This window comes from Euprymna scolopes, chromosome 1 (genome assembly GCF_053919585.1).
Source record: "Euprymna scolopes isolate OS-2025 chromosome 1, ASM5391958v1, whole genome shotgun sequence".
Lineage (NCBI taxonomy): Eukaryota > Metazoa > Mollusca > Cephalopoda > Sepiida > Sepiolidae > Euprymna > Euprymna scolopes.
In genome coordinates, this window is record NC_136482.1 from 34,457,957 (window position 1) to 34,482,519 (window position 24,563).

The 24,563-nt window shown below is 34.4% G+C and overlaps 1 protein-coding gene across 1 annotated transcript in view; it reads left to right on the forward strand.

The window, feature by feature from the left end:
- The first annotated feature begins 469 nt into the window (after positions 1–469).
- The window catches only part of LOC145293708 (uncharacterized), a 49,058-nt gene continuing 24,964 nt past the window's right edge, over positions 470–24,563 (forward strand). The window contains exons 1-5 of the mRNA XM_080140179.1: positions 470–618; positions 7,492–7,652; positions 16,117–16,394; positions 20,635–20,853; positions 24,036–24,101. Coding sequence (XP_079996305.1) covers positions 7,540–7,652; positions 16,117–16,394; positions 20,635–20,853; positions 24,036–24,101 — 676 coding nt within the window. The 5' untranslated portion in view covers positions 470–618; positions 7,492–7,539. The remainder of the gene's footprint in view (positions 619–7,491; positions 7,653–16,116; positions 16,395–20,634; positions 20,854–24,035; positions 24,102–24,563) is intronic.

Consider the following 24,563-nt stretch of genomic DNA (forward strand, 5'->3'; position numbering starts at 1 on the left):
ACTTGTTCCCTCTTGACTGAGACATGCTTTTCGTTCTGTGCAGTTCTAGAGTTTAGAGAAGAGGTCAATTTATTGCTAATCGCCTGAGAAGCTTCTGTTAGGGAATGCCGACATGCTTTCTCAGATATTTTTGCAACTCTTAGGTGCTGGCTAATTCACGCTTTTTGGCCCTTGTTTCACATCATCCTGCCGCGGTAGAGAGAGAGAGAGAGAGAGAGAGAGAGAGGGAGAGAGAGAGAGAGAGAGAGAGAGAGAGAGAGATAAACATCAGAACCGTTAAATATCGATTTCAATAATACAATCTAATAAATATAGCTCAAAAAAAAAGAAAAAAAAGAAAAGAAAAAAGAGCAATACGTATTGTCACTTACATTTCTATAAACCAGGAAAGTATAGACAAGATATACAAATTCAGACTTTAAATTAATTTTATCGAAAATTTGGGTGATTTTTCAAACGACTTTTTAAAATCAAAATTTTCAACAAGCCACGTGTGTCGCTATAGCAACGCATTCAAATCAAAGGGAGGTAAGTATGGACGTCCTAGCGTTATTTTGGCTCGCTGTTCATTTGCAATAACTTTTAATTAGCCAATGTGCAAATTAACCTCTCAAAAAGGTTGGTACAAAATAATTTATTTTTACATTAATTTTATCTGTTAAAAAATATACATAATCATTCATTGTTTTTTTTATTTGTTTGTTTTTAGTTGTTTAATAAAAAATGTGTTGCGCACTAAAAATAAATAAATTAATAAATAAATTAATAATAACCACTAACTGATTTTCACTTTATCTTCCGCGAAGGCTTATCTGGTTTAATAGTCAATCTTTATTTAACCAACATAACCAGTGATCTGAATTTTATGCTAATTATTTTGCTATTTATTATTTACTAAGTGAGATAGAGGCTGTGTTTATAATTATAACAAACCATCAAAAACAAAATAACCGTAAACACCTTTTCACAATAAATAAATAAATAAATAAAATAATAAAAATAATAATACAATAATGTTTATACTTACGCAGGATACGCTGTGCTGAAATAACGTTAGAAATCCATTTTTAACATAGGGAGGGGGACTTGAAAAAAATTGTTCTGTACTTTCACCTAACAATTTAATAAATAAAAGTTATCGTAAAACCATACATTTAACTTGAAAATCATATCTAAAACAATAGCACGGTTCGTATTCTGCATTAGTGCATTGCATTAGTATCTAATAATAAAATATCACCATTTAAATAAATAAAATGCAACAATGTAAACAAATCAGTACGTGTTTTTCATTTTGTGCTTCTTGAACCTGATTTTCGTTTTGAATCGTTTATCTTTGGTTATTACCGAACTAATATTGTTTGTCAGGTGTTTAAAATCTATAAAAGCGGCCTAACTGTAATCGCATTTATTTACCTTTGCGAGGGTGGAGATCACAGACGAGGTTTAAAAAAACAGTGCATTAGGGTTAGTGCATTCTGCCTACAACAATACCTGAGCAACCCTGTCGGCGTTCTCACTGAAGGCGTCTCAGGCGATTAGCAGTAGACGATCTGTGATCTTTTGGGTCACATGCCGTCTATGTTGATAGTGACTTAATATATACTAGAGGAACCGATGGTTCCAGCATACTATTAAAACTCAATAGATATTGCTAGCTTGTCTCCATCATCATTTTGTAATGTCATCCACTAAACCAGAGTATAACTGTACACAGTGGATGACGTCATAAAGTATGATGTCATTCATTTCAAGCAAAAACGTTGTTATAATTTTATTTCAACAACTCATGATCCAAAGAGTCATGGGTCATCTATTATTTGTACCTATTTACTATGCCTCCCCACGGGACAGAGTTATCGTTTTTATTAATTTAAGAAAAAAAACGTATATTTACTTGAAAATGGATGACATCATAAAGGATGAATAGTAGTTGCCAAAAGTTTTGGACACATTAGTTTAAATGTAGTCATAATGTGTACGCTTGTTTGAAAACAGTAGCAGCAGCTGTACCTGCTTTATTCACTAAAGTCATGATTAAAAAGATAAAGCGACAGTTAAGACAGAATACATAGAAACCACCAGAAAACGCATTGAACCACAGAAATTAGGAACCCGTGATTTTGGAAAAAATCTACAACAGTGTAGTAAATAATGGGCAGTCAATGATTCCTCCACGATCAAACAATCATGATGTTGTTTGCTCGGCAACCAAGAAGACTAACCTGCTTGCTAGTCGGTTTGCCTCAAACTCCACATTGGACCACGCACACCACTCCCTCCCTGACTTTCCTTTGCGGACAGACGCCACACTAGACAATTTGAAAATCACCCCTTTTCAAGTACATGATGTCATAAAAAACCTAGACACCTCAAAAGCATGTGGACCCGATCTCATCCCGGCTGTGCTATTAAAAAAATGCTCCGCTGAGGTTGCTCCAGTTCTCTCCAAACTTTACAACAAATGCTTTAACGAATCTTGCTTTCCTGACTGCTGGAAAACCGCTTCCGTGGTACCAGTTTTCAAGAATTCTGGCGAAAGAACTGACTCATTAAATTATCACCCCATTAGCCTTCTGCTTTTCGCCAAAATATTTGAGTCCTTAATTAATCAAGCTCTTGTCCATCACCTTACAGCTGCTAAACTCCTGACCGACAATCAATGTGGATTAAGGCACGCCCGTTCCACAGCAGATAGCCTAACTGTAATCTCTGAACGTATATACTGGACAAAACAGAGGAAGGTAGAACGGTAGCCCTTGATATATCTAAGGCTTTTGACAGGGTATGGCATGATGTTCTAAGGAAAATTAGATTGTATGGTATCACTGGAAGAATACATAATGTAATTAAATTAAATCCTTCTTAAGTAAGAGAAAAATCCAGGTTGTCCTCGACGGTTGCACATCTAAACAATATGATATCCTTGGACCTTTATTATTCTTGATATTCATAAATGACCTTCCTGATAAAATTGTTTCTGAGATGGGTATTTTTACTGATGACACCACTCTCTATAACAGGCATGAGGGGAAAACAAATGAACACATATCTAAGGAAATGGCAGAAACACTAGAGGATGACCTCCAATCTGTAGTGGAATGGGGACAAAAATGGACGGTCACATTCAATGCTGCTAAGACTAAGCTTGTTTCCTTCAATAATTACAAGAAACCTTCCCTACAACCAATAGCAATAGCCAAAAACACATTACCCAAAAGTACTTCCTTTGAACTCCTCGGCCTAATGTTTACAGGGATCATGAACTGGAATAGATACATTGAGAGCATTGCCAAGGCTGCTGTGAAGAAGGTGGTCTCTCTCTACCATGCTAGAAAACTGCTTGCACCTGAAAGTATCCCGCCCCTTTATAAGGCCACCATTCGCCCATGTATGGACTACTGTTGTTACATTTGGACTGGTGCATCTGCTGCTTGTCTCTCACTCCTGGATAGGGTTCAAAAGAGAGTCGCTAACCTGATAGGTCCTGAACTGTCATCATGGCTTCAGCCTCTGTCCCATCGACGAAATGTTGCATCCCTCCACCTGTTCAACAAGTGCTTTAATGGTGAATGCTCTGACGAACTACAAGCACTTGTACCTCCTCGACGTGAATCCCCCATGACAAACCCGACAAGCAGTTAAATCCCACCCCTTCACAGTAGAGATTCCTAGGTGTAAGAAAGCCTTCTACTCCAATAGTTTCTTCCTCAGAACTGCTAGACTTTGGAACTCCCTTCCGAGATTCTGCTTTCCCAACTGTACTGACATGCAGGGGTTCAAGTGTAATGTGAACACATGGCAAGTGCTCGTCTGAGCTCCAATCTCTGGTCCCACCTCGCCAATTTTTCACAAAAAACACCCGTCTAGCTGAAACCACTGTCAATAATTTTCCCCACTCTTTATCTGTGCCTAAATCAAAACATAGATTCCATGAACAAAGCTTCTTTCTTAGAAGTGCATGCCTGTGGAACTCTCTTCCATTTGCCTGTTTCCCACCTGACTTCAACCTGGATGCCTTCAAGTTCAACATAAACAAATTCCTGATAAACCGCCCCCTTAAGTAATCCACTTTATAAAATCTCCATTACTAACGATTACTACAATATTATCCCATTGATTACTGTACACGCAATAACCCTTATCCCCGAATGGCCTCTGGGCCTTGATAAATGGTGACTTCCATGTAAAAAAAAAAAAAAATTGACATTAAATCATCTTGGCAATCTTTGTGTGAAGCTACTTACTCAACATCTTGTGAAGTGCTTGCGATGCCCATTTGCAAACACCAAGATTGGTTTGATGAGAACAATGAAGAAGTTCAGGCTTTTATTGCGGAAATGCATAGTTCCCACAAACTTGGATTGAGGATAAAAACTCAACTGGGAAAAAGAATGTATACACCTCCTACAAAGCCCATGTTCAAAAAGCCCTGCGTACAATGAAACACAGGCTACCTCTCTGTTGATGTTTCCATGTGCCTGTCATTTGATATCATATCTAATACTGGGGACCTGGTTTCCTCAACCAAGTAACACTCCCTGGAAAACGATAGTGTCATAAAAGTATGGAATTGACGATATATATCCTGAGTCACAGTGTGGCTTTCATGCAGTTCACAGTAGCAGAGATATGATATTCTCCTTGAGACAGGTTGCAGAGAAAGTTTGTGAAAAGAATCGGGAGATATATGTTTTATATATATATATCTTAGTGAATTTCACTAAGGCATTTGACACTGTAAACCGGGCTGTCTTGTGGAAAGTGTTGTGAAAATATGTTGCAAGTGATAGTGTCAGTCCACAAGGGAATGAAGGCAAATGCTATTTCAAATGGTGAGATATCTGATTCACTCAGTATCACTAATGATACTAAACAGAGATGTGTCATGGCCTCTGTACTGTTTGCCTTTTACTTTTTGGTTATGCTGAAATATGCAGTTGCTGGAACTGAGGTTGGCATGAAAATTCAGTATCGGACAAGTGGTGGCCTTTTTAATCATCAGAGGTTTAAAGCCATAACTCTTACTCGAACCAGTATAATCATAACATACTGTTTGTAGATGTTGCTGCACTTGTGGCTACTTCGTTTGAGGAAGTTCAACATCTTATGAACAGATACTCTGCTGCTTGCAAGACATTTGAATTAAACATAAGCATAACAAAAACTGAAGTTGTTCATCAGCCAGCCCTAACAATGAAACAAATTTGGGATGTCAAGCAACATCCACCTGTGCATGCATTCCCCAAAGTGCCAATTCAAGTTTATGGTCATAGCTTGAAATATGTCAAGAACTTCAACTACCTCGGAAATAAAACAAACACTAATGGAACGCTTGATGATGAGATAGTCAATAGAATTGCAAAAGCTTCCAGTGCCTTTGGCAAACTTTGCCATCAACTTTGGAAAGTTCGGAGAATTAAACTTCAAATGAGGATATAGGTCTACAAGGCTATAGTTCTCACAACAGTCTCGTATGGCTCAGTGTCTTGGATGAATTCAACAGTTGGATGTTTTTTATAAACGTTGTCTTCAAGAAATTTGTGGAGTTAATTTAAGCGACGTGATTGCAAATGCTGACCTTTGCACCACATGTGACATTGATAGCATTGAGTCCTTTCTCATGAAATCACAGCTGCGCTGGACTGGCCATGTGTTGTGTATGCAAGAGGAAAGAATTCCAAAAATGTTGATATACAGTCAACTTGACAATGGTCACCGGACAGTAAGCCGACCATTACTTAGATACAAGGACACATTAAAAAACAATCTCTTAGTTTCTGAAATAAACCTTGCTGCTCTCAAAGACTCCGTGATTAATTGTAATGAATAGAAATCTACATGCTTCAATGGCATTATGAAAAATGCAGCATCAAACATTATCAAACTACGTCAATCTTGGGAAAGAAATAAAATATTGTCCACCGTCCCAGCTATATACTCTAACAATCTGCACTCTTGCACTATTTGTGGACTTCTTTGTAGATTATTGGCTGGACTGAAATATCATCTGTGACTCACATGCAGGGTTAAATAGACAAAGTTGTAAGAACCTCATACATCAAAATTGATGAGAAAGTCCATGATATATATATAAATTCATAAGAAGACTCCATGATATATATTTCTTCGTATTAGTTGGATTATTGACACTTGTAATCTACACAAAATCTAATAGGCTCCACACTGCCAATCAAGCTCGAACCCCTGTCTCATCACTGCAATGTTGCATCCCTGTGCTTGTTTTACAAGTACTTTAATGGATTATATGCTGATAAAGTTTTAACACTGGTGTCCTCTATGCATTAATACCCCTGACTAACATAACAAGCAGCAAACTTCCACACCTTCACTGTAGAGGTTCCCAGAGATTAGAGAGCCTTCTATTCTTAAAGTTACTTCTTTCTAGCTACTGGATGTTTGAATTCTCTTTGTGTATCCATCTTTTCCGACTGTACTAACAAGCAGGAATTTAAATGTAATATGAACACACATCTTGCTGCTCAATTCCCTACTTAGAATGTTCTTGTAGACATGGCTCCTAATTCACAACAGCTCCTTGCATCTCAGTGTTAATTTGCCTTGTTTGAGATGAATATGAGTTAAAAAACTAAAAAGAAAAAATTCTGATCTAAACTTTGGATGCTTGAAACTTAATCTTGTCTTATGTATCACTAGCCTGGGGGCCCAGCATTGCCTGAATGTTTGGAGGTGTGTGTTGAGCAAAAAAAAAAAAAAAGTAGTAGTAGGCAGGCAGACTTGAACCCATGATGCGAAAGAAAGTGAAAGAAAACCTGCCGTCTTAACCCTACTCCATGATGCGACCGGAAGTTCAGAATGTTGAAATTAGTGAAGTCATTCCAACCAATACGATGACTTTCAAAAATGGCGACATAAAAAAAACAACCTTCCTTATAGAAAACTGCCAAGTTGAGGGTGAAGGAATTAATGATTTTAGACAGTTTTTTGATATGTGTTGCCCGAAGGGTTGAGCTTCCAAACGATACTGATCTTGTCAAAAGCTGTTGCCTCTGTCGAAAGTTTTAAGCATACATACATACATGATGATTGCAATGTCTTGCCAGACGAGTGCCACTCCCTTGGGCACTGCCATGAGCCCAAATGCCTTAGGGAGTATTTATACAAAGATGATGTTACAGAGTCTTAGCTTTGTACGACAGCCATACATACATACATACATACATACATACATTTAAACAGACAGGTGAGATTTATATAATAGGTTACAACTTATTTTATAGAATTATTTAATTTTTTAACAGTACTCATATTATAATTTTCTTTATCTACTTATTTATCATTATTATTTATCATATTGTTTCACATTGTAGATCTACTTAACAGGCCATTGTTGCTCAACATATGCATTATTTCTTTGAGACACCTTACTCTATCTCTTTCTGTTTATAAATGATACCAATCCTCATCTAAAAAATTGGCAAACATTTTGATGGTTATATTTTCTTTCAGTTCGTTGCCTTCTATGAAATGAGACAGCAACATTAAATTTCTTACAAGATGCAGCAGACAGTTGCTCAACATAAAGTGGCAGAGCTGACTGTGATGAACCAGCCAACCCCTCTAAGCAATTTACCCCAGTGGGCACGGGTTAATACTTTGGATAAAGCACGGTAAGAAGAAACCAAAATTCTACAACCCTAAACATGATAATGTTTATAGAAAATATTGCAGTAAAAAAAGTTGCAATTATGGTGAGTGCTCTGTCCCAAGTGCTCCACACAAATGAGTTCAACGTAAATGAGCAATCATAAAAACAACATAATGCGATAAAAAATAATTTTATGTTGTTGTTTTAAATATTATGAAATGAGGAACCATTACAAGTAAAAATTTATTATTATGGAAGTAATTGTAAGAAAAATATATTGGAAATGAGTAAAAAATTAACAAAATCAAGTCCAACAGACCAAAAGTATTTTTTATGTAAAAACAGAGCAGAGCTAAACTGAAACGAAACAAAACTTTTAAATAAATTATTTTTATAATTTATTTACAAAACTTTACTTCATTGTTTCCAAGTTTTCATATGCTTGATGTTGCCATTTTCTGTTTATGATTTAAAAAGTATTACAATTTCAGTTTTTTCCTATTGTTATGTAATAATACAGGGTGGAAAGATAAAATTGTCTCCCTAGAAAAGACAACATTATTACATTTCCGTTTGATAAAAATTGGTTTTCGTTTTTTTGTTGCAGATCATCTACTAATTAGCCAGTTGTGTACACATTCCAAGAGCGGTAGGAGCCTTCTATCATGTCTGAAAGTAACACAATGTTCAACGAGTGAGATCAGAGATGCACTGCTGTACAACTCATGCTCTTTAATGATCCAAGTTATGACAACAGGGCCATTGCCAGCACCCACAAAATGCATTGCTGGATTGCCACGAATAATAGGGACATGCCCAGGGTAATGAAAACAAAGTTCCCGGCCACGGTTATGATCTTTGGTATGGTTTTAAGTGAAGACCACATCATCAGCTTGAAAGTTAACACCAAAGTGTACCTGGATATGCTGAAAAGTGTGGTAATCTCCTGGTGCAATCAGGTGGCCACTGACAGACCCTGGGTGTGGCAACAGGACTTGGCCCTGACCCACAAGTCCAAACAGATCCAGGTTTGGCTTCAGAAGGAGTGTTATGACTTTGTATCCTTCTCTCACTGGCCCCCACTCCTTCCCCAACCTGAAACCACTGGATAGCTTTGTTTGGTCATAAATTGAGAACATCAGTAACATGACCACCCACAACACCAAAGCTAGCCTGATCACTTGCCATCCACCAAGTATTCGTTGAGCTCCTGCCAGCGCTTGTGAAAAAAGTATGCTCCCAGTTCTGGACCCGTATCGAGGTAGTGATTTACGCTGAAGACAGCTACATTGAATAGATGTCAGCTCCACTACATAATCAAGTTACCTGAATTGATTTTTCAATAAAAGTTTTTAAATAAAGCTGTAGTGTTGTTTTCTTTAGGGTGACAACTTAATCGTTCCACCCTGTACATTGATTTTCAAATAGTACAGCAAAAAATGTTCAATTATGATGAGTACATTGTCACGAGCGCCGGTGTTTGACGTAGATCATGGTGTCATCACCTGCATGAATGAAAAAATTTTATAAGCTATAAAAATGGTTTTATATTGTTATTGTTTTTGAAAATTATTATTAAATGAGGAACATTTTGGAGTTAAAATTAATGTATTATCACATAATAATTATTAATGTATTATCACATAATAATTATTAATGTATTATCTCTATATAAATAAAATGAACTCATTTTTTCCCCGTATGATTTTGACATTAATAGGATTAAAAATCAAGATATTTCATGTAAATATAATATGCACAAACGGCAGAACAATATCTGAGGTGTGGTATAGGCTTATTATTTCTCAAATTCCTCGATAATCTTAGATTCCTATACTTTTTCTGCTGAGAAGTCACGGCCAAAATCGGTTAAGATCAATGGAAGTGGTAAAATATTTTCTCTCTAATAAATTCCTCCTCCCCCTGCCACCACTTAACACCGTTTGGGGATCGTTCACAAGGAACAGTTGAGAAGAGAACACCGGTTTGGCTTCGTAGTTCTTTCATGTGAAGTTATTTAAAATTTTTATATTTTTTAAAACTAAGCTGCAGTGCTCTGTGGCGTAGTGGTTAGCATGCTGGACAATTCACATTATATTTTCACGTTCGCGCCGACCTACCGTAGTCGTTTTTTTTTTCCTAAACAACTGGAATGGACTTTTCTTGGTGGCCGAACTGTTAACGTTGCAGATGTTTTTTTTTTGTTTTTTTTTCACACTTTATTTTCCTACTTTTACTCATGACTCCGGGTTTGATCCTTCCTACTTACATACCATAACATTTTTTAAAACTCCCCCCCGTCCCGGAAACAAACACTCGGGCAACGCCGGGTAACCCCGCTAGTCACATAATAATTATTAATGTATTATCACATAATAATTATTAATATATTATCACATAATAATTATTAATGTATTATCACATAATAATTATTAATATATTATCACATAATAATTATTAATGTATTATCACATAATAATTATTAATATATTATCACATAATAATTATTAATGTATTATCACATAATAATTATGGCTACAAATGGACGTTTTAATATTTTTGTCATCAAAAACAGAAAATGATAAAATAATTATATAAAAACCTGGATCGGAAAATATAAGTACTAAAACGAAATAAATTCTTGTCCTAAATTATAAAAATACTTTATCTTTACATGCATAAGAATAAATTTTACATGAAATGTTTCCTCGTTTAATAATGTAAAAAAAATAACAACATAAACCAATTCTTATACAAAAATTTTTTATAGTATGTTGTCTGATCTCAATCGATATGTTGGCCTATAAATGCTTTCAACAGTTTACCTGAAACTTTTGTTAGAGTAATACGTGCATTTGTGTATTTTCAATATAAAGATAATTTTTATAAAGTTGTTTAAAATTTATGCTGCTGTTGTCGTCAATCCTGATTTGATTTGCAACAAACGATTATTTGTAACAAAAACGTGATTTATGGTTTGTGTCGGGATTTATGCTGATTTGATTGACAAAATATTTTTATTTCTTAATAGCCTGAATGCCCGGTGTTGCCCGGGCATTTGTAGGTGTGTGTTGAGCAAAAAAAAAAAAAAAAAGTTGTAGTAGGTAGTAGTAGACAATCGAAAATAGGGGATGACTGTCAAAAATATCGGCAAAAAAAAAGCAACCCCTCCCTGTAGAATAGTGCCCAGTTGAGGTTGAAGGAATTAATATTTTTGACTAATTTTTCTATAATTGTCGTCTGAAAGGTCGAGTTTCAAAATGATACCAATCTTGTGAAAATCCGTCGCCTCTGTGACAGTTTTTGTGACACATACATACATACATACATACATACATACATACATACATACATTGAAACAGATAGATTAGACTTATATTATAGATGTCAAAATATTTTTAGAATTCTCTCAGAATTGGTCCTTATTTTATTTGCAACAACTAGACATTTGTTACAAAACATTGCTGCGTTACAGTTACTTTCTATTTAATTTGCAACAGCTATGTCATTTTTTATAAAACATTTCTAAAATTGTGTCACAGTTGGTCCCTATTTATTTGCAACAACTGGTCATGTGTTGCAAAACATAGATTTGTGTCACGGTTTGTCACTATTGTATTTGTAACAGTTGGTTATTCATGACAAAACATTTCTCAGTCACAGTTACTCCCTATTTAATTCTCAACAGCTGATCAATTGTTACAAAATATTTTTATATTTGTGTCATGTTTGACCCCCATTTGACTTGCAACAGCTGGTAATTTGGGATCAATTAGGTCTAAGGATTTCTAATTTAAGGAAATATTTATTTTAAGAAAAGGGGAGGGTAATATATATTAGATTTGAATTGCATTCACTGCTCTGCAGATGGGTTGATGGTGCCACCATGTATAGAGGTCATTCTGATTCGTGATTATCTTCCTCTTTGACAACGACAAGTCATTCTCAGATAACATATAATTTCCCATCAAAATTTAGATACAAATATAAAATGTTTTTCATAAGGAATATTGCGTTTTTTTAATTAGAAATACTTTTCTTACAATTGAAAATATAAGATTTTATGGTTGTTTCAGAAATTTCATGGCAGTGACAATCTTGAAGATAATGAACGTAATGGTCAACCATCGGATGTTGACAATGATCAATTAAGAGTCTTAGTCGAAGCCAATCCATGCACAACTATTCAAGGATTTGCTTCTGAATTAGACGTAACATATACGACAATTTCCAACCACTTGAGATAGATTGGAAAGACAAAAAAACTTGATAAATGGATGCCTCATGAATTGAATGACAACCAAAAGAAACGCTGTTATGAAATGTCATGTTTCCTTCTTTTACGCAACAAGAACGACCTGTTCCTCAACTGGGTTGTGACTTGCGATGAAAAGTGGTGGAGTACTGTCAACAAATGGATGAAATGCATCAGAAACTTCAACAACAGCACCCAGCATTAGTTAACAGAAAAGGCCCAACTCTCCTCCATGACAATGCCTGACTGCACATTGCTAAACCAACCTTGCAGAAGTTGAACAAATTGGGCTACAAAACTGCCTCATCTGCCATACTCTCTAGACCTCTAACCCAAAACCGACTACCACTTTATCAAGCATCTTGACAACTTTGTGTGCATATTACCTCTTTTAAGCATATAATTTTGATTTGCTGTATAGAATTTTGACATCCTCATTTTGATGTTCATCATATATTTCAATTTTATTTAGGTTTTATTCCAATAAAAATTTGTATTGTCACAGAAACGATTGTATACTGGTTGGTTGTTGATAGTGAATTCTTCGAGCCTATGTAAATTATTTTTCTATAAATCATATTTAGTTTTGCTTTATATGTATACTAGCAGTTCAGCCTGGCTTTGCTTGGGCCCTATGTACTGTTCATAACTTGCCCTAAGTGTGAATATGCTTTATGTAAGATTTCAAGTGTTTAGACCAAAATATGTCTGAGTAATTTCATAAAGACCGCAGAGGTCAATTTTTAAAAAAAATTAACCCCAATTTTGACCCCTTAACATTTATTATTTTGGTCTCAAATCAAAATACAAAGTTTTACCCATATCCAAGTTACCTACACCTAAAATTACAAGTCTTTAGACTCAAAATTGGTGGAGAAATTTGGTAGATTCTGCAAAGGTCAACTCTTTCAACTTTGACCTTTTGGCAGCCCAATTTTTGCCACAAAACTGATTGAAAAGCTTGCTGCATGTCTGAATACCCGTTATGCATAAATTTAAAATGTTTAAACTCAAAATTGGCTGAGTAGTTTGCTAGACACCGCAAAGGTAAAATCTTTTGAACTTTGACCTGTTGGCAGCTCAAATTTTCGACCCAAACCGATTAAAAAGCTTGCCCTATCTCTGAATGCCCTTTATGTAAAATTTCAAATGTTTAGACTAAAAATTGGCTGAATTATTTGGTAGAGACCACAGAGGTCAAATTTTTTAAAACTTGGACCCCAATTTTGACCCTTTAACATTTATTTTTTTTTGGGCTCAAATCAAATTATAAAGTATGATCCATGTCCAAGTAACCTACATTTAAAATTTCAAGTGTTTAGACCCAAAATTGGTGGAGTTTGGTACAGTTTTCAAAGGTCAAATCATTGAACTTTGACCTTTTGACAGCCGAATTTCTGGCCGAAAACCGATTAAAAAGATTTTCCTAAATCTCAATCCTCCTTATGTCAAATCTCGAGTTTCTAGACCAAAAATTGACAGAGTTATTTAGTAAGGAAATGTACACAGATACACAGGCATTTTTACTTATATATATATATATATATATATATATATATATATATATATATATATATATAGTATATGGCATTAAAAATAAGTACATAAAGTGGGGCAAGTACCATGACCAGGGGCCAGAAATACATTGTATTCCACATTGTAAACTGAAAAAATCGTATCCTAGGGCCACCGTATCTGGGGGTTCTACTGTATGTATACTATGAAATGTAAAACCTGTTGTTGCCTGAACCTCATGCATTGGGATCCGACAGGAGAATCCATTGTATATATATATATATATATATATTTAAAAGAGTGTAGCCATCAACAATTGTGGGTTTTTTTTAAAGGTTTTCATCATATTTTTATTTTAAAATATTTTTATAACGCGTTTCGAGCTTAGGGTGTGCTCTCTTCAGATATTTTCGTAAAAAGTTTTTCTTTAAAATGGGAGTTTGTGGATATGCCTCCGCTGATATTAAATATGTTTTTCATAGTGGTGCGATGCGTGTGTTCAGTGTTTAGACATTCTGTCTCCAACTATAAGTGTTTCACTGTGACCGGTCAAAGTTAGTTTCAAAGAGTGTTTTTTAGTCCATATGGTGAAGGTTTTTATGGCTTCTTTAGGGTTCTTTTTTAAAGACTTTCTTTCCCCATGTATAGCATACACTCACACACAATCCCATACGCATACATATATATTCATGTACACGTACACATGCACACGCACACAGGCACACACACATACACACACGTACATACATAGAAATATATGTAGGAGCATACATATATACACATATACATACCCACCTACACACTCACACACGTACTCGCATACATCCACCGCTAACAATTATTTTTATTTTTTTATTTTTTATTTTCTACTTCTACTTGCTAACTCAAGAAAAAAATTTCATAACAAAGTTTAACCCCGCCTTAAACGTCTCTCCATAATTATACACATAAATAGGCAAAACACAAAATACACTTACACGCATGCATGCTTGGGTAGGTGTGCACCCTCACACATGAAACAACAAAAAAGCACAATAAGGCACACGCACACTTTCGCGGGTGCGCGCGCCCATACCCAGTACAGTACCATTTCTCTTAACTAAACAAACAACTAGAAATTAAACGTATGTATGTGTGCGCGCGTGTGTGCGTGTGTATATGTGTATGTGCGTGGGTGTACACATATGATTGTGTATGCGTGTGTGTATGATTATATATCATCTGTTATCTATGCTACATCTTGTTTGTATGTATACGTGCACTTATGTTTGGGTGACCGAATCCATGTATGCATATGTGCATGGATTGGAAAGGAAACTTCAACCAATATATACATAAGGTGGGATGTATGAATATGTATGTGTGTGTGTGATTGTGAGTGCATGTGCCCATATATATATATATATGGGTGGATGAGTGTATACACATCCGTATGTATGTGTGTATGTATGTATATGTACATATGTATGCACATGTATGAGTGGGTAAATGTGTTCGTGTGAATATGGATATACGCGTATGTGTGAGCCCCTGCATATGTCTGTGTGTGTGCATGTGTGTGTGTATGTGTATGTGCCTACATAGTATGATGGATGGTGTATATATATATATATATATATATATATATATATATATATATATATATATATATATAAAATAAAAAATAAAAAAATAAAAATAATTGTTAGCGGTGGATGTATGCGAGTACGTGTGTGAGTGTGTAGGTGGGTATGTATATGTGTATATATGTATGCTCCTACATATATTTCTATGTATGTACGTGTGTGTATGTGTGTGTGCCTGTGTGCGTGTGCATGTGTACGTGTACATGAATATATATGTATGCGTATGGGATTGTGTGTGAGTGTATGCTATACATGGGGAAAGAAAGTCTTTAAAAAAGAACCCTAAAGAAGCCATAAAAACCTTCACCATATGGACTAAAAAACACTCTTTGAAACTAACTTTGACCGGTCACAGTGAAACACTTACAGTTGGAGACAGAATGTCTAAACACTGAACACACGCATCGCACCACTATGAAAAACATATTTAATATCAGCGGAGGCATATCCACAAACTCCCATTTTAAAGAAAAACTTTTTACGAAAATATCTGAAGAGAGCACACCCTAAGCTCGAAACGCGTTATAAAAATATTTTAAAATAAAAATATGATGAAAACCTTTAAAAAAAACCCACAATTGTTGATGGCTACACTCTTTTAAATATACATTTTTTCTCTCGTTGGAACTACACAACCATCACTTTAAATATATATATATATATATATATATATATATATATATATATATATATATATATATATATTAACTTTGATTTATATTTTGTATAATGCTGGCCTTTCTGATGAGAAACATTTAGCTTTGAAATGCCAAGGCATGAGGCTTTTCTCTCTCTTGTATCCTCTTCTTTCTTATTGATAATATGATATAATCAAGTTCTATGTAACCTTCATTCCTCATCTTTTATTTAATATATTATATATCTAATATATTATTTTATTTAATATATTATATTTATATTTATTTATTTAATATATTATATATTTCATATATTATTTTATTTAATATATTATATTTTATTTAATATATTATATATCTAATACATATATATAATATATATATATAATAGAATTTTGACTAATTGTATGCATATATAATAACTCTTCTTTATTGTCTATTTTTGTCTTTCAGCTACCCACGTCCATTTGAGAAGGACAAGCAAGTTTATCCAAATAATGGCCAAATGTTAGCTGGAGAGCTGTCAAATAATGGAGTTGTACAGGGGGGTGGTTATAAGAGTCGTCACGAGGATGTCACAAGCACAGGTAACGAACCTGAAGTGTCTTTGGAAGACCCTTACCGAAGAATTCAGCACCTGGAACGAAGCTTGGCATTTCTGAGGCAGCAGCACAGCGAATTTTTGCATTGTTTGCATGAAGAAATAGATCAGCTGAAGCGAGAAAACAAGGGTAGCAGTTACATAATTAGCATTTTTTTTCTTTTTTGGTTCTGAATTTTTTTAGATGAGGATAATTTGTATGTTTTGTATTTTTTGGACTACTCTTCTCATCTTGAGTGTTATTCTCACAAATTTTACATATATATCTTGTCCAACTCTGGAACCTTTCTATTGAAAAGGACAAACTACTAAGTAAAATTCAGTTCTAAACAACACTCTGCTAGAGGTTGAAGGTTCAATCATCAGTTTGGGTGATACTAAGAATACAATTACAAATTACTTAAGACTTCTATCCAGTCATGGCTGATGGAACAGAAACACATTACGCATGTGGATTAAATAAAGGATTGCATTAAAAATTCTGTACAGATTCCTGAGTTTGACCAAAAGACTTCCGAGTTGGAAAAGATATACCTGAAGAAGATTGAAGATTACATCAGCCGAAATATTGGGAGAATAACACCCAAGATAATAGCAGTTAGTCCGAATAATGCATATATATATATATATATATATGTGTATATTTATTAGTGTTGGGACGGTTAATCGGAATCGGAAAAATCGGAGCTTTTTGTGGTATCGAAATCGGACAAATTTTAGCCTATTTTCCAATGCCAAAACAGATTCCTTAAATTATCTTTTTTATTTGATGTTAGTCAAACAAAAATCTTCCACTGCTTGTAGAAATAATAAAATAATAAATATTTATTGATTTTAAACTTCCAGTAAGACTAAAATCTTTAGATCACCCCCTCACAAGTGTGTATTTACGTATGAGAAAATATATGCACAATTAAGATGTGTTTTTATGGTAATTTTTTTTTTTTTTTTTTTTTTACACGGTGGTCACCACTTATCAAGGCCCGGAAGCCACTCAGGGATAAGGGTTATTGCAAGTACAGTACGTTAGTATGGAGATTTAATGAAGAAGTGTTTACTTAAGGGGGCAGTTCATTAGGAATTTGTTTACGTTGGACTTGAAGACATTCAGGTTGTAGTCAGGTGGAAAGCAGGCAGACGGAACAGAGTTCCACAGGTGTGCAGTTCTAGGAAAGAAGCTTTGTTCATGGAATCTACATTTTGATTTAGTCACAGATAAAGAATGAGGAAAATTTTTGACAGTAGATTCAGCTAGACGGGTGTTTTTTGTGAAAGATTGGCGAGGGGGGACCAGAGATTGGAGTTCAAACGATGGAAATAATGATAAAACAAGGATAGGCTCGCAACGTCTCTTCTGTGGGAGAGAGGTTGCAGGGAAGAGAAAAGGGCATCCCCCACTATGCCACGGGACAAAATAACAATTTTATAATTGTTCTCATTCATGAAGCAATTGAATCATTATTTCTCTTTGCTTTTCCAGCAATGGCTTTGCATGATGAAAGGAAATACACGGATGCAAGCTATTTTGTATTTTTGTTTTCATGATTGTTATTGGACCATCTTTTGTGTTGATGATACGATTTGTAATAAAATTGATTTGAATTGTAGAGAAGTTTGTCCTTTCAGTCAAAATGCTCTGATTCTTTTCTTCATATTAAACAAAACCGATTTGATGGGACAACCCTACTACAAATTGGTGATCAGCAATCCTTCTACAAATTGGTGATCCGACATCTCCCTCCTCTTAAGTATGTTTATAACACAGTTTTAGGAGGCGTTTCTTTCCAACATGTTTCCAAATTTTTATAAGTTTTTGAAGAGTAACAAACAAATGCAGCCGTTTTTTTTTGTTTTTTTTTTAACTAATTACAGAATATTAAAATCACCTGCTCGTGAAGAAATGGAAAAATACTGGATTTAGTGATTTAATTCAAATAATACAAATTATTAATCTTTATCTAAAATAATCAGAAACATTAGTATTTGTTGATGTTAGATATGAAGGCAACCATGTTGTAGTCTGCAGAAAGGTGGTCTATTATGCATATGGAAGTTTTGGGTTAAAAACTCTGTTCATGGAAACTGTTTGATTTTAGTTTTTTGTAGTGTCCATAGGAAATTGGGTCCTTTGCAGGGGAGTAACAGAGATCCAGCACCTACTATGGAAATAATGATAGCGTAGAGAAAGATTAACAACGTCTCTTGTGTGAAAAAGATACAGTAGGGAAGAGAACAGGTCATCCTCTGATAGATATTGTCTGGGACAGGAGAGTCTGGAGAAAATCGTCCTTAACTGATTACTTTCCACAAAGTAAACAACATTCATGGGCCCAAAAATAACAAAATGCAACAAGCCGTGTTAAAAGACAGACGAAAGGCAAATAGAAAGTGAACATTGCTTTTACTTTTAATGGCCTTATAACTCTTACTTTTTTTGTCTTTTAATCCTCACGTTCCATGATCAATGTTTCTGACAAAGAAGGAAGAATTGCTGTTGCCTGCATTGAATTCTATCCGTTTCACAATGTTTTTTGATCTTGAAGTAGTACTTTTATATTAAATAAGAAACGAGGAATAAAAGTTACGTATAACTTTATTGTATCATTAGATTAATAACGAAAAAGAAAATAAAATGAAGAGAAAAGCCTCTTCAGGCCATGGCATTTCGAAGATAAATGCTTCTCATCAAAAGAGAAGAAGGGCCAAACATTATACAAACTATAAATAAAAGCTGGCTTAAGAACATTTAGATTGGAAATGAATGGTTTCTATGCCAAGAAATATTAAAGAGAATATGAAATAACAAAAAGTAAATGCATACAAAGAAGGATATATATATATATGTGTGTGTGTGTGTGTGTATATATATATATATATATATATATATATATATATATATATATATATAATTCCAGGTTAATATTTTCCAGAGGTAAAGTGACCAATGCCAATGAAGAACACAAGAGTGCTCAATACCGAAGTAGGGCAAGATATACTTTTTATGTTTTACATAAGCATTAATTTGTCACTACACATTCGCAAGCATGTTTTCGTCAGCCAGTTACTAGTAATTATTGACCTCTTCAGGCAATATTGCTTATACAAAAGCTTAGTCCGTAATCTAACGTAGCAACATTTTAAACAAATAAAAAGTATACACATATATATATGTATATATATACACACCTTTTTAATGTTTAACAAAGGCAACCTTAAATCTGAATACAGTTGGCGTCATTGTTACCTCCTTTGGAAGATTGTTCTGTGGAGCAATAGACAGGCAGAGAATGCTGCCTTTCTTTGTATTGTGGTAAAAGTTCTGATCACACATTTTTTGCTAGGTCCCGTGCAGAGCATTATTCATTGGCATTTGAATGACAAACTCATTGGAAGGCAGATTTTATTATTTAGATTATATATTGTATACCAGAAACAAGTAGCCTCACATCTTCTGCTGCTTATTTTATTTACTTCCTCCCCAAAGGTTACAAGGTCAGGTGTGGGTTAGATGAAAGTGTTTCTGTGAAATGAACTGGATTCGAACTTTGCACACCCAGGTTTTCAGTCTGTTGTTTCCCAATTAGCTGCTATCACCCTCTCTATCTGTTCATTATACTAAAGCTAAAACTTCTATCACTGTATATTATTTGAATACCTACTCTTATTCTATATCCTGCATCATGTATCACTCTCACTTCATTCTCTCTCTCTCTCTCTCTCTCTCTCTCTCTCTCTCTAAATGTATACATCTATATACCATCAGAATATTTGTTCAAAGTGACTTTTAAACTTGGATATAGTAGCCAAGATATCATTATCTTCTCTGATAGAGTATTCCATGGACCTTAAACACGGACAGAGAATGTTACATTTCTTCTATTTAGAAAATCCCACCTCAGTTAAAGCAATACATGACAATGATTTCATTTTCTGAATTTTTGAGATGACGATTGATAATTTGGATTATTTGGACTACTGTTCTCATCTTGAATGTAAACAATGTTTCAGTCAATGTAACCTCTGACCTTCTTCAGATGTATCTTGTCGAACTTGTGAAATTTTCTGTTAAACTTGGGAATCTACATGGAAATTATTTAATCAATGAGGTAAGCATGCTCTTGTGTCATCAGTTATGACTGTGTAGAAGTCCTAATAATTCACAATTGTATTTTGATTGTCGCTTGCACTAAGGATTGAACCTTCACCCTCTAGAAGAATGTAACTTTACAACTAAATGTTACCAAGTACTTTATTCACTACGCCACTGGTTCTTGCAATTAGTCTAAATAATCCAAATAATATGATTAATAATGATAGCATTTCAATAACAAAATATGAATTTTTATTTGTTTTTCTTTTTTTTTTGTCAGATCTCAATTTTAAGATTGTGATGACCCAACAGAAAAGTGAACCAAACTCTCCCTCTCTGAAAGAGAAGAACATGAACACAGAAGAGGATGTTGAGCATTTAATTGAAGAGGAAATTGTCTCAGATGATCTTCCATCCAGAAGGCCTAGTGACGAGCCGACATGTCCAGGAACTTTAGAACCCGAAGATCTCATCCTGCCAGAATCCAAACTTGAAAAAGGTAATCATTTGGATAAATGGTGCCATGGCATAGCAAGTTATTACAACTTTTCTTTAAAGAAATAATAAAAATCATCATCATCATTAATCATCATATCATCATCACTGTCATCATTAATAATTAATCATCATCTCTGTCATCATTAATAATCATCATCATAATTATTCATTGTCATCATTAATCATCATCATTAATCATTGTCATCATTAATCATCACCATAAATCATCAATCATCATTAATCATCATCATTAATCATCATCATCATCATTAATCATCAATTATCATCATCATTAATCATCATCATCGTCATTAATCATCAATCATCATTAATCATCATCATCATTAATCATCATCATTAATCATCATCATCATCATTAATCATCAATCATCATCATCATTAATCATCATCATCATCATTAATCATCAATCATCATTAATCATCATCATCATTAATCATCAATCATCATCATCATTAATCATCATCAGTATTATCATCATTAATCATTACCATTATTAATCATCATTATTGATCATCGTCATTATTATCATCATTATTAATCATCATTAATCATCATTATTATTATCATCATTATAAATCATTATCATTAATCATCATGATCATCATCATAATTCTTCATCATTAATCATCATCATCATTAATTATCATCATTGTCGTCATTAATTATATTATTGTCATCATTAATTATATTATTGTCATCATTAATTATATCATTAATCATCATCATCATCATTAAACATCATCATCATCATTATTAATGATTATTAATCATCATCTTTTTTTATCAGATCTAAGCCTGTCTTTAAGACTCCCACCCCTTATATCATTCTCATACCATTTCTATCCAAGCATATGTAATTAAATTTCTAAAAAAACAAAACTTCTGGACTTCTGGAATGTTCTGTGTAAATTTTGGCTACCCATTCTATTTCTCCTCCAAATTAGAATTATATCTAGAACTAATAGTGAGATCCAAGGCTGCCCGGGATTAAATGAGGATCCACGAATGTGCCACATTTCTAATACTTTTATTGTCATCGAAACCAGTGAAATACACATTTTTCAATCAAATCCATTGATTGCCTGCTCTAGTCAGGGACCCTCCATAGTGCATTAGAAGGAAACTTCTCATGCCTTCCCGCAGTGGCTTAGTCCACATTGCCATGTAGAGAACATTAAGTTTATTTTATAAAATTATTTTTAAATAATGGCTTGAATTAAAGTTTAAAATGTAAAAGTCAAGTATCATGGATCAATTGTGCTCTAAACAAAAACATTCATTTGTCTTATCAAAGAACCTACTGTTGATTTTATATCCAGGCTCTTCCTGCACTTGTGAGGTTGGGCTGTATAAGGATGTTTACTTTGGGCTTGTTCCTTCTTCAATCAGATTTTTTTGATTATTGATTTTTGATACTTATCAGAGGCATTCTGATGCAAAACCTATCTAAGAACATTCCCAGACACATATAGTACATTTGTGTGAAATTTCAAAAGAACTGACCCAGTTATTTCAGAGTCCATAAGGAACAAACACACACAGAGTTTCTTTTATATATAAGTAGAGATATTTTCTGGGGAATGTTATGTGAAAAAGTGTCAGAAAATCAGACACATAATGTTCATTACACGTGACAATACTGACGTCAATAAATTTGAAGAAATCTTTTTATGCAAAGTAGTAGCGTTTGTGTGTATCTGTGTGTACAACTCTCCTACAGCCTAGACCAATGGACTGATCATGAGTGCATCTGGCATGATGATGTTATATTAGGAATAAGCGGATGGTGGCGAGAAGGAACCAGACAAATAATATAGGTTAAAATTTTAAATGATTGATTTCTCAATCATGGATTAAAAAAAACAAACTTAACGAGAAAGCAAAAACAAACAAAGTGTTCAAAGTTCGTAAGGATGTGAGAATGTTCAGGAAAGAAGATTTTTGGCGTAAAGTTAATGTTTGTAACTTTTTAGGTGAGAAAAGTTGGGTGCTAACAGGAATTGTGATGAAATAAGAATGTTAATTCTCGCTGTTGGTGCTTCCATGTGGAGAAGTTGATGAATGATGAGCGCAAAAGTGTTTTTTTAACGTTGGGAAAGGGTATCCGACGGAACCGATGATTACCCCATACTGGTTGACTGACTGTCTCTGAGTTTGATTGACTCGTTTGTTGCGAAGGCTCACACTTTTATAGTGGTGGCGCGGACATAGGTGAAAGCAAAGAGAGGTTTGATCATTGGCTTGAGTTTTGCTTTTTAAATGTGTTTGTTTTATGTGTTTTAATGCGTTGTAGGGAATCGTATGTTTGGTGTATGTATGCATGTGTTATATCGATTTAAAGCTAAGAAAGTTGTGAATGTAATCTAGTCGATGTTATATTGTTGCAGTGTTTCGTGGAATAGATATTTGCGTTTATATGATACACGAGTTGCATTTACTGCAATGTTTGTGTTTTGTATTTTGGTTTTTCTTTTGCTGTGTGGCCTTCTCTGGCGGTTTTCTTGGTTGAAGTGATGTGCGAGCTATTCTATTGATGTGTTTATATGAAAAAATGGGCTTTGAAGTTGTCGTGTGTATTTAGTGAGTTCATTCGCATTGCATCCACGAACGGATTTGTCTTAGCATCACCATTATTGTCACCATTATAGTGCTGCTTTCTGGTTTATTGATGTAAATATGGAAGGATATGCGAATATGACAATGATGGTCTCCCATCTAGGGATGGTTCACACCATTTTTCAATGTCAGGTCAAAGGTTAAGATCATATTTCATGCAGCTCTTCATAAACTCCCCCACCTGGGAATGGTGCACACCAAGTTATCTTTTCTATACCTTTGATAAAAATGTGTTTGTAATACTAAACAAATGTTAACCATGATTCTTTGTAATTGTTCCAAGTTTTATGTTTAACAATGTAAGTGTAAAGTTTGATATAATCTATTTGCTTTAAACTGCATAGTGGGATTTCAGTCAATTCAGGAAGTAGTGAAAAAAATTTGAACACCTTAAGCAATGGTTGCTCTTACAGCATCTACTTACTGCAAGGGTGCCCACAGAGTCCTGCATGAATTGCGGGTATCTTTGCTAGTTTTCAATAATTTTAAAAGTCTTAAAATGTGTTTTCTAATGCTTTTATTTTCACTGTTTTTCCTCGGGTCAGATTTTACATCTCTCTCATTGAAATCGAAAAGCATCACAAATGCATCCATGAAAACACCTACTCAAGGTAAGGAACACATTTAACACATATATCTCTTGAGTCTTGTATGAGAATAGGCTGTTGATAAAATGCTGTTAAATTACTTGGCAAGAGATCCAAGTACAAATTTATAAAACAGCCTATTTGCACTATTATAACAATAACAGTACAGATGGGTTCTTAAATGTAAAATGATTTTGCAAGTGATATCGTGCAAAATGTAAGTACAACAAGGATAGAGTTGTGGACTGGTGCATTCATGCAAATCTTCCACATCTTCAATTCCTCGCGAATAAATGTGTGTACAGTTCCCATTGAAGATCTGGAAGATTTGTACGAAGTTTGTCCCAGGAGTGCTCCATACTTGTCACAGACTATTTGACCAAAATGGGCATAAAAACAGTTTCTCACCTTCCCTATAGTCCAGACCTTGCCCCCTGTGACTTTTGCTTATTCCCTAATCTCAAGGAAAACTTTAGAGGCTGTCGT